At 42.4% G+C, this 12578-nt stretch overlaps 1 protein-coding gene and 1 non-coding gene across 2 annotated transcripts in view; both read right to left on the reverse strand.

Moving 5' to 3' along the window:
• The window catches only part of Babam2 (BRISC and BRCA1 A complex member 2), a 362656-nt gene that overhangs the window by 238194 nt on the left and 111884 nt on the right, over nt 1–12578 (reverse strand). Inside the window, exon 5 of the mRNA XM_087907383.1 lies at nt 6607–6801. Coding sequence (XP_087763509.1) covers nt 6607–6801 — 195 coding nt within the window. The remainder of the gene's footprint in view (nt 1–6606; nt 6802–12578) is intronic.
• On the reverse strand, nt 1545–1649 carry LOC125398422 (U6 spliceosomal RNA). The gene has a single exon (XR_007231385.1). It is a non-coding gene; the product is annotated as a U6 spliceosomal RNA (small nuclear RNA).

Here is a 12578-nt window from a genome sequence, read left to right on the forward strand (position 1 = left end):
CAATGGCTTCTCAGTCAGCCCCCATGTCAGTCACATTTAGAGACTCCGGTTTGATCACATGCTCGTTCAGTCCCAGTCCAGCTGGCCTTGGTGAGCTCTCATTCGATCAGTCCCCTTGTATCCGATCAAATTTATTTTACAATACCAAAAAATCCCAATTTTGTATTCTTTCCTTGATATTTATTCCTCATTGCAATAAACAGAAATTCTACTATCCTTTCAGACTAAAAACCCAAAAATCCACAATCACCGGACTTCTAGTTTTCTCTCTTGCCTCACAGTCAGTGGAAACACACGCTACTGATGATAGCGTGCAGCCACTTCTCACGTCCTCTGGCACCTGCTACCACCTGGAGGGAGCTATGTGACCTCTAGACTAGACACTGCCATTGTCCCTGACTGTCTCATCTCTTTTCAGCTGCAGGTCATTTTCTTCCCAACACGTGGACAGAGCATGACGCTTCTTGTTTGAAATCCTCAGACTGTGGAGATGGACTCATTTACAGAGGAAGGTGACAAGGGAACATCTGAGCAAGACAGCCAGGTATCCTGAAGAGCAATAGTGGATGGCTGTGCACAGGGAAGAGCAAGGTATTGAGGATTTCAGGGACACATAAGCAGGAGACTGACCCATGGTCCACAGAAACTCTCCTCCATGGTGAGAAACATTTCTAACCCCTGCGGGATATACAACACTCATCCACGGAAGCCATGAATACAAAAGTGACCACTGTGATCATGAGGAATACTTAAGTCATTTGGGGACTGGAGTTTAAAAGAGCCATGGGATTCCTAGAAATTGGGAAAGTTGGAGAGATGGTAAATCAAATTCAACCTCTTCAGTCTTCATTTTCAAAGGCAAACTGCCTAGCAATACAGAAACATTTAACAGCTAGTAAAAAAAAAAGTTAGTCTCTAGTTGAAATGGTAATTTCAAAGTCTTTCATTTGTTAAATCTGGTGGCTTATGTGTATGTATGTATTTGTATACACACATATGTATTTTAAAAAGCAATATAAGAAATAAAATGTGGGATTTAAAAAATCATAAGAACTTTTGCCCATATAAGGTAACAAAAAAATAATTACATATTAAGCATTTGAACTCAAGTGAACTACAAGCTATTTTTGTCCACATACTACATTTTAGCTTTTGCCCTCCTAGTTTATACAATATAATTTTATTCTACTATTTTAGACCAAACTAAAAGAAAGAAAAAGAAAAAAGATAAAACCTCTCCAATGACCCTTACTTTATCCTTTCTCAAACTGCTGCCCTTAGAACTGACACACATGTGTGTTTGTTGGCAAGGGTTGACTGACACACTAGAGGCACAATATGAATTTGAGTTTATCTGCAATGGTCTAAGAAATGAAACAAAGTCAGCATGAAAGAGACTCATGATAGGAAGGGAATTTGTTCTCCTGGGAAAGAAAAGGTTATTTATGATCTCCAGCTTTCAAGCCTACCATACCTTCTTTCTAAAAAACATTCTATCAGCATATATTAATTATACAAGCTAATGGGTTTCACTGTGACATTTAAAAAATACGGAATGCTTCGTGAATTCACATGCCATCCTTGCATAGGAGCCATGCTCATCTTCTCTCTAGTTCCAGTTTGAGTAGATGTGCTGCTTAACCCAGCGCCCACTGCACACTCCTTAGGCCCTGAAGGAATAAGGTGAACTCAGGCTGGAGATGCACTTGGCAGCAGGATTGTCTAGAACGTACAGGCCCCACGTTCATCCCCAGGACTGCAGAAACATTAAATGCTAGCACAAGAAGCTCGGCACTTATCTCTAAAGCACTGGGAATTCTAGAAACAAAGGCTCACAAATCCTGTCGCTAGCTGAAACCGACTCTCCTATGATCTGTAAAAGGCCCTTCCTTTGCAAAACTGAGCAAACATGTCTTTGTGTAACTGAAATTACAGACACACAATGAGAGAAAAATTCAACTGTGCATGTGCAAACACACACTCATATTCACACACACAATCACTGCTCAACCATATACGATGACTTCTCTATATTTGATTTGCGGTCGCTGTAGTATCGTCAGAGATAACTTCTACAGCATGCCTTCCTGGAAGCTGTAAATGAGACATTTAGATGCAGTCAAGTGAACAGAATAGTTTGAATTTTTTCCATCAGTCCTTGGTTAGACCTCTTCTTGGACAGGCATAGAAAATTACCTGGCCTATGACTGTGAAAATGTTAGTCTTCCTGCCAACTGCCTTAATGGCACTGTCCCCGGCATCAGCAACAGCATCACTGTCCCCATGAATATGTGTGTCCTCCTCTTATGTGAGAGGATGCAGGTAATGGCTCCAGCCAACAAGACTCGAGTTGAGCTCCTCTCCCTCATGCCAGCTATCCCACAGTTCCTGTGTCTTTGGGAAGTGACAGGTAGACATCTTGTGCTAAACAGAGTCCAATCAGGTCGTTCTGCCTCAGGGAATCCTCCTTCCTGTCTTAGGAACTGTTTCCTTATCCACAAATAAGGTTTCATCTGAAATTGACTAGTGCCACTCAGAGAAGTAAAGGCTAAGAACTGGGGAAAGGTGACTCTAATTTCATCTGTGACAATGTGGTAGGGGTGATTCTTAAGACTGGCAAACAACTAGTCTGAAGGTTGTTTCACTGATCTTTGGAAACAATATAAATACACAATACAAGTTAAAAAAAGATAGTCAAGGTTAGACTTATTAGACTATCAAACTCTAAAAGATATTCTTAAGATATATTACTGACCCCCAAACTGTGTTCAATAGACATAACTCATTTATATATGTTTTACAGCAAGGGGAAACAGCAGCTAAGAGTAGAGCCCCTTACTGTGACAGTAAAGAAGAGCAGGACTCAACCTCAAGGTAGTGTGTGCATCAAGTTCCACGTTCTCAGGACAGAAATGTGTGCCTTGTGTGACTTCATTCAGGTTTCAAAGAAATTACTGAACAGGACAGGTTTGAAGGAAAAGCCTCGTGATAGTCCTCAAGATGCTGGAGGGCATGAAGACGTGGATCCCAGAGCAAACTCACGCCTTAGACCAGCTGACATGGAAATTTTGAGTTTAGCAAGATACCATGCCTTGATATATAAGGTGAAGACACCCACATCAATCTTTGTCCTCCTCATTCATGTGTACACATATGCACATACATCCCTGCATATATACCACATATACAAAGGAAAAATCCTAAGGGAGAGGAGAAATTCATCTGTGAAATCCATGATTTGACGTGAGAAATCCCATGATTTCTCAGAGAAAACGTCTGCAAGTGGAGGCCTGCCGGTTCTCCCCTGAAGCCTCCTCCAGGCACACTGCTGTACATTCCTTGATCTTGGGCAGATAGACCCATTCTCATTGCTTGACCCCTGGGACTCCAAGCGACCATGGCTAGGTTGTCTTACACTCCCAAGATCACAGTGCATTTATAGCAGTAGTAACAAGCTAATCCAGTTCTTGATTTAAAACATGTTGATTTAAAATCAAGCTCTTTCTTTCTTGCAGAGTTCATATTAATCTTCTAGCCCTGGGTTAGCAGGGACTGCGAGAGCAGGCTGTCCTTCAGTGTATCCCTGAGACCCGGTGCCGAGCTCTCATTTGTCCATCCCTCAAGGCTCACCTCCACATCCTAGCTCTTCAGTGCTTGCTTGGAGGCTAACTCCTGTCCAGATACATGTCTTTCTATATTCTCACTCCTCTAAATCACTGAGCCTCAATACTGTAGCTTGCATTAACTCCTTCTGCCTAGTAGTAGTCTTGGGGGCTTTACTCACTGTAATACAAGTGACTGAGTCAGAAAGGATCAGAGTCACTCCAACATCAGAGTAAAGGGGTTGAACACAGCGCTAGCATAATGTCATCAGTAAATCAGTGACATCAGCTAGGAAGATTCTGAAAAGCCATCAACACCATCTGCTTTAAATGGACCTACACTTCTACACACAGGTGAAGGAAAGTCAAGAAATGGGAAAAATCCTGAAATTGTAAAAAAAAGGAGTACATTTCACTTCAGACTGCATATGCAAAGGGCGGGATCCCAGGGACAGAGAGCTGGCCTTGCAAGTATAAGGATCTAAAGTCAATCCTCAGAACCAAGGTTAAAAAAAATAAAAGGCATGTGGGCATGTGGGTGTTATGTCTGTAATCCCACTGCTGGAAGGCAGAGACAAGCATATCGCAGGAGCTCACTAGGCAGCTGGTGGATTCCCCTCCCCCCAAAAAAAGTGGACAGCACCTAAAAACAACACGTAAATCTGGCCTCTGGCCGCCACACGCACACACACATACACACACAGTGAGACACATTTAACTGCATGTGTACACACACACACACACATATACAGACTCACATATACACACATACACAGAAGCATGCACACACATACAGACTCGCATATACACATATACAAACACACATGCACACAGACACAGAAACACACAAAAGGTGAGAAACAAAATCATAGAAATTATAACTGAACAGTAATTCCCACTTTAAAATGAGTCTCACACTATTAAAGACAACACAGACTCACCAAGAAGTCAAGATGGATTAAACTTAGCATCCTTTCCTTAGAGGACAATTAAGTGAATTTTTTAGTAAGAAAAAGCTTCGAACTGTTAAGTATGTTCAAACAGGAAGATTTGTTTGAAATTTTTAAAAATGCATTGCTCATTTGTATGACTTTGGAATCACATCCCTTAGGAAAAAGTTAAAGACTCCAAGGGCAAACATATTGAACTTAAGAAAAGAAAGGCTTGGTGAAAACTAATAAAATTAGCAAGAGAAGAACACGTAAATGTGTTCTATGTGTCACTAGGATTCACTCGCTCGTCCTTTCAGGAAACATGCGCAGAACACCAGTGATGCAGCGGGCACTGTTCCCGGTGTGGGCTGTGTCGGTCCCTGCCCTGAAACCTGGCATGCCAATAGGGAAAGACAAACAAGCCTTAAGTATGGCAGCCTTCCCAAGGTGGTCCACAGCCATCCTGGAGTTCACACTTACATGTGTGGGGGCTGGAACTAACATACAATAAGAAGTGATGGGCATCAGCCAAGTGATTAGGTTGTAAAAGACCAGTGTCTTGCTTATACACTCTCATCTCTCCTGTTTGCTTGCTGTGCTTAGGCCGCCTGCCAGCTTAGGAGACCCACCATGGAGAAGCCCTATAGAGGAAGAGGCAGGTTCCAGGCACCAGCTAGCACTAACTGAGGCCCTCAGATCAGCAGTCCACTGAACATGAAGGACCTTACAGGAGGGTGATAGAAGCATTCTAGATCATGATGGGGGCTGAGAAATCAGTCAAATGACTGATAATCATAGATTTATACAATTAAAATGTGCAAACTTTATGAAATCTATCTCAAAAAATAATTTTAAAAAATGAGGCAGGCAGGACATCATTGAAAATACGTTAGCAGAAATCTGAAGTAGGAAGGGTGCTCACTATTCCCAGGGAAAAACAGACACAGACACTTATGCAAAGCGCCTTGGGAAGGAGCATGCTGGATATGCTTGCACTGTGCAGAGGTGCAGTATGGCTGGAGCCCAGGATGATGAAGTAGAAGAGAAAGTACGCAGATCCAGAAGGAAGGAGGCATCACAGCACCCAGAGTTCATGCTATCCCTGGGGAGATGGATTGCAGCTTTTACCTGGGGTGGGGGAGTGAAGTATATGAAGCTCTGGGCATAGAAGGGGTATAATCTGCTTTGCATCTCAAAATGATCACGCAATGCAATGAAATTATAAGCAGCAACTAGAGCTGGCCATGGCGGGCACCCCTGTGACCCCAACACTCAGGAAGGAGAGATGAAAGGACTCTGAGCTAAAGCCGACTGGGCTGTGCAGCAAGTTCTAGGTAACTCGGAGCTATATAAGGAGACCTTGTCTTTAAGGAAAGGGTTGTTAACAAGGGCTTAGAGGCACTGATTAAGGAAGCATTTTCCGCCAGATAGTGGTGGCACATGCCTTTAATCCCAGCACTTGGAAGGCTCCAAAGTTACACAGAGAAACCTTGCCTTGAAAAACCAAAAAGAACTCAAAAAGAAGGAGGAGTAGCATTTTCCTGGATGAAAAAAATTACTCAGCGATAGCCATTTATTCCTGCTAAAAGGCAAATGCAGTATATTCTATACTATGTGCATTTTATATAACGCTTAACAATTAAAAAAAAAAAAACCAGAAGGTTTGAGGGGGCACATGAAGGCTCCATAACCCGCTGCATCCAGAGCAGCTGACCCCTCTTAGGTCACTCCCTGAGCAGAAGGTGGAATCTGTCAGTGTCTTAAACGGAGGCATGCTTGCCAACCACATTAGGACCTGCACGGAGGTGTAGAGCATAGGCGGTCCTCTCTCTCTCTCTCCCTGCCTTCTGACATAGGAGACTGGGGATGTAGCCAAATTTTGCACACTTCTCCTATAATATTCTTTACAAATAATAAGCCTGATCACTATTAAGTTCTCTCATGAGAAAGTGCACAGGTGGCCGAAGCCATGTATCTGAGGAAAGAGTTAAGAGCTCAATCCACACGGACATTCTAAAGATCTTGTCTTTAGTTTCATCACAAAGTAACGTCCCCTATCTCTCAGCACTTACCCAGTTGTTTTTCTTCCCAGCATAAATTTCCATGTTCTCTCCATACTGAGGCTCTTCCAGGAGTGTCTGGTACTCAAACATGAGGCGCGAGCTCTCGCGGAGGCGGCTGCATTGAAACTGATGGTACTGCTGCACCAGCTCCTTCACCACAAGCAGGAGGCACTCGGGGTTTGAAGGGTTCCAGGAGGCAAGGTTCTGAGGAGTCAGAGATGAGGACCAGTAAGAAACAATTTCATACAAATCCCTTGTCACAACTGCACATCAAAGCAGAGGGAGGGAACAATAAAAGTCTTCGAGCAAGACTATTCCTGATGGGCTGGGCACTCAGGAATAATGAAGAAAAAAACAGGTCATGACAACGTGGGAAACTGAAAACACCTAAAAGACTGATTTTGACCATGAAACACTGATTTTGTTTTCTATTCCTTTATATTCTTTGTTTCTAACAGGAAGCATGTAATTCAACATTCGATGCAAAAGTAATTTAATTCCACATCCACAGACCACCTGCATCCATAACACCAGATGTAAACAAATGCTCCGCAAACAACAGCATTTCACAGAAATAGAAACATAACAGTATGGGCCAATCTGGGAAAGGATAGGATAGGAGAAGACACAAGAGGAAATACATCTAGGAAATGCAAGATTTGGAGGCGGAAGGGAGGGAGTGGAAGAAGGACGAGTAAGATCATTCATTCTTTCCACAGTATGTGCCGAGTGTGTTCCCTCCTGTTATGCATCAGCCACTGGTCTAGACAGTGAAGAAAGCAAGTTCTTTATCAAACTGAGACTGTAAAGCAGTGAGGACTACAGCAGCTACCTGACAACCTAGCCAGCTGAAGCCATGGCCTTCCTTGACTGAGGTATCAAGGGTGCTCACCAATGCTTCTACAGAGTAAGTGCAAACCGGCACAATAAAAGGGGACATGGTAGCATCTTCACAAGGTCCTGAAAATAGTCTGATGCCACAGATTTCTGAAGGGTCCCCAGGGATCTGCAGACCCATTGTAGAACCATCAAACTACACTACATTCCTTTAAATACGACCTAAGCATAGTCCCTAGCTAAAGGAAACAAACAAACAAACATCAAGGTCAATGCCCTCGGTATCCATGGTTTCAGCATTCATAGATTCAACCCACCGCAGATTAAAACTATTTAGAAAACAATACACTTGTACTGAACTGGTATTTTTCCTCATCCATTATTCTCTATGCAAAAGAATATAACTATTTGTGCAGTATTTATATGGCAGGCATCCTAAGTAAGATATAGATGATGTGCACATATTACTACAAATACCATAGTATGTTATAGAAAGAATTGAGCAGCTCCAAGTCTTGGGATCCATGGCATCTCTTGGAACTGATTTCCCACATATACTCAGAAACAATGGTACTCTGCTCTGTTGAATAGACTACGCTGACAGTGGGGAAGGAATGAGGCATTCCTTTAATTGATAGGAGGGATGGGGCTAATCAGACACTCACGAAAAGAGGAAGAGCAAATGCTTCGGCATCCTACAATAAAGTAGGCGCGGTATAAAATGATTTGGTCAGAAGAACACGGAGTCCTGCATGACAAAGCTCTTGACCCCGACAGCCTGAGATTCCTCTGAGCTATTCAAAACCTCATTAAAAATATTGACAGAATGAACAAACACAGACCAAAACTGAAAATGGAGCACTACATAGAGATCATTCCACACACAAATAGGAAAGATAATGACGTTTTGCTTTTTTGGGAAGTCAAGTACGCCTACGCAAGCTGCCTATTGTACTAAAGCAGAAAGAAAAGGTTTTAGTCACCTCAACTTCTACTTTATAAACTATTCCATTTCTCTTCAGGGTTTAGAAAGCTACAAGCCCATATATACACAATAAGATAAATTAAAAAAAATCTTATTACCTGGCAAACATCTCTGAGTAATTTGAATTTATTTCAAGACATTCATTCTAACTCTTAAATTCAAATTACAGGAATGCCAATCAACACCTCCTTCCTGTTAAAATGCGGCCTCCCAATACCTGGAAATGTCTCTAACCTTGACCATTCAGACACACTTCGCTGGAAACCATGCCAACCAGTGCAGGTTTAGACATACTAAGCTAGATACAGATTTGTCTCCTGTGGCTACATGACTGCTTTGTTAAATAAGCCATGCTGGAATCTTTATCTGGGGAAAAGGAGATAGAAAATATAAAAGGTTTTAGTCACTCCCTAAGACTAAGTCTTCTGAACACTAAGACATATTTTTAAAACCATGTCTAGAATACAGGACGCTCTGCTTTCTAATTCTCGTGAGGAGTAAATACAGCAGAATGCTCAAACTTTGGTCAGGGGAGGAGGCAGTGGTATACTCTACAGAGAAGGAAGATCTAGCTGTGTCTCCATTCATAAAGTCTGCTCTACTTTATTTTTGCTAATGAACCAAGGAAGACCTCTGAAATAAAGACGGCGGCAAACCATAGGCTCGGGTCACATATGTACTAACAAGAAAGAACACTACGATGGATCCTAAAATGAAGAACACAAAATACATCTGAAGAAAATGATCAACTCTAGTCAAAGAAGACAGCAAAGAGTTTGGAAGAATTTAATTTGCCCTCAGGAATACCTGTGACACAGTTGGGACTGGGATGGGGTGCAGCTGCGGGGCTGCTCTTTTCAGAGACTGCTGAGCTGGTGGGGTTGGGTACTGCTGATATTCAAGAACAGAGAGCACCTGAGACTATATAAAATGTAAAGTTGCACCTCCCTCAGTTTGGATACTAAACTATTCATGGAGCAGAGTCACAGTCATTTCATGGGGATGGTAATTCTCTGCCCCTGCTCCGGCTACCCTGTCCAGCTGCTTCGATTCCAAGGCTCACAGAACACTTTGGGAACGTGTTGTGACAGGTCGTGACCTCAGTGGTCTTTGGAAATGACCAATGACATTTTCATTTCTAAGGGAAGAGAAACTGAACAAGCAGGAATTGTTTAAATGTCTGTTTGCGGGAACATACACACAATAACAACAGAACTACATCTGCTGTTGGCTTATCTGTCACAAGACCACATTACAGGTCAGCAATGAAAACCTCTATTATACCTCAACATACAAATATAAATATATCAATACGAAGAAATCAAATTGTCTTAGATATATTTTCATAATTCCTTCAAATGCAACAAGTTCCTACTTTCTTTTAGCTAAACACAAGATGGATGTGGTGCGTATGACAGGAGGGGCAATGAGAAAGAAGCTTCAAGTCTACACAGCATCTTTACTCCCTGTTCACATAAAAGTTCTCAAAATATTGACATAGTCCTGCAGCTGCAAACAAACGAACAAACACAAACCGCAATACTGGAATCCCATCCCAGGCTGGTGGCAGTGCTAACTGACAGTTACTATTTGGGGTCTTTGTTCTAGAGAAGATTCAATCACTAAGAACAAAATGAAACACTTGGAAGGGAAGAGAGGACTGTGTATTCCTGTAGCACACTCACAGTGGAAGACATTGGCCAGGCAAGCAATCAAACAGGGCAGTGGTTGCAGGCACCTAGTGGCTTTATTTTTAAATATTCTAATAACTTTCTTGTAGGCAGGGCTTAATACATCAGAGGTTCAAGACTGTTGTTGTGACATTTGAAGTTGTTAGTTAATAGTCTTTAAAAGCCCAGTGGAGTTGATTAGAGAAATATACAAATCTCTAAGACCTAAACAAATAGCTAAGTAGACACCAATAAAAAGTCATTTGAGGGATTAATGTGCAATAACAAAAGCAGTCTAAGAATAAAGGCTAGTTAGGCTCAAACACTCACTTAAGAAGAATGGATACAGGTAAATGGAATGTATACTGGGAGAAGAAGGTGGTTCATGACCTGTGTTCAGTAGCCACTGGCCACTGCCCAGTGTGTGAAGGAAGCACCCAGACCTTCTAAACCTGCATGCCCAGAGCTATCCGAGGTTCTGATATGCTTCTTAACCAAAAACTGACCTCTCCGAGTCTGTGTTCAAGGCTCCTTCTAAAAGGGATGTGCTCATTTTATTATCTTTTGTGTATAAGTGTTTTGTTTACATGTGTTTTAGGCTTCATGAGGGTGCCTGACACCTATAGAAGTCAGACGAGGGCATGGATCTCCTGGGACTGGAATTATAGACGGTTGTGAGCCACCATGTTGGATGCTTAGAACAGAATTTGAGGGCTCTCCAAGAGCAACAAGTGCTCTTAACCAGCAAGCTCACTTCCCAGACCCTAAAAGGATTTTTTTTTTAATGACTTGCAAGATGGCACCCATCAGTCCATTCCCTGGCCTTACGGTAAAGTAGTAGCCAGCAAAGTCTTCTGGCTCCTAGTGTAACATGATCCACTTCCTATGGACACACAGCCAGAAGACAAGATCAAGGGGAAAATACACAAACATCTTAATAATGAAAAGCAACTTTTCCATGTGATTTTGTGATAGTACTAACAAATCTTGTACAAGAGAAAACAAAAAAATGAAAGCATGTCTGAACTTGACTGCGGTCTCCTAGCAGGCTTACCCTGCTTACCTGCTTAAAAAGAGGAACTTCCAAGGACCAGGGGCACTCTAGAGTACCTCCAAATACCTACCTCAAGATGACATCATGATGTAACTCCAGAGTTTCTCTCTCACCCAGTTTTATTCTAGGATATCAGCCATTAGTGCTGGAAAACTGGCTTAATTTCTTCTATGAGCAAGCAAGCCCTAATTCTAAAATATGAGAAAGGACACCAGAATTGTACCTGTGGCCCGACTCAGAAAATTCAAAACCTGTATTGTCCCTTCTTGAACATCAGAAGTTGCTGTCGAACCACCTCTCTGCGGCCCTTAAAAGAAGGGAACAAGGACACAGCCCCGTCCCACACTGAATCTGCAGTTCAACTGGGTCCCACACAGCAGTTTGCTTCTTAGCTTGCATTTCTTCCTTCATAACGGAGGGGAAGAAACAAGGGTGGCAGGGCACAGAGGGAAGAAGTTTCTGAGAGCACCTCTTGCTCCAACCCCCCTCTCTCTTAGAAGCTCTGTCAAGTGGCACAGGAGTGAAGACAAAGGCAAGCATGCCCCTGGGGATGGGTAGAGGCCTAACAGCAGCCTTCCACAGACATTCTACAACCGAGAGGGCAGCCATCTTCCCTACATGTGAGAGCACAGCATGAACGCACTAACGTTCCTGAATGTGACAGAAGCACCTTAGATGGAGTACCAGACTGAGGAGGAGTGAAGCCCATTTCTTCTACAGGAGTACCTTTTCCCACACAATTTTAAGGTGCTATCTTTTAAGTATAAGATCTGGTCAAGACCAAAACGCTCATTTTATACCTGTTTCTCAGAGAAAATACAAATTAATATTGATGTTACATTTAATGTCAAAAAAAATCACTGTAAAATTTGATTAACGAATCCTCAACATTGGGAAAAATAAACTTTAATTTTCCAGCACAGACTGGTTGAGGCTCTGACACACGTGCCGCTGCCATTCACCTAGCTGCTAAGGCCACACACTGCCCCATCCATGCTGCTCAGACCTGTGGGCCAGCCTGCAGGGGCAGAGAGAGAACTAGAAATGCGACTGCAGCTTGACTCCAAATGTTTTTCCTGGGGACGTACTGAATCTTCCAGGTTGCTCGAATATCATCCAGGGATGTGATTCTGAAGGAGACAGCTTGTTACTGCTTTTCCTGGCTGTACTACAAGAAACAACAGTGTGAGCTTATTTTAAATTAATGTGTGCTTCTGTGTTTCTTTACAAGAAATTAACTGCAATCGCTCAGTTAAAGCAAACACTTTGTGTTTCACTTTTCATTAGGAAATGTCTTCAGAATTTCAGAAGCGGAAAATTCCCAATTTTAATTGCCAGTTTCTAATGCGGAGCCAATTATTTAAATCCCAAAGAAAGACCCTTCAAGCTTAGTGAGTCTGTGGGGTAATGAGTGTTCATAAATGAGAGGGTTCCT

Source organism: Myodes glareolus, chromosome 6, assembly GCF_982192425.1.
Source record: "Myodes glareolus chromosome 6, mMyoGla1.1, whole genome shotgun sequence".
Lineage (NCBI taxonomy): Eukaryota > Metazoa > Chordata > Mammalia > Rodentia > Cricetidae > Myodes > Myodes glareolus.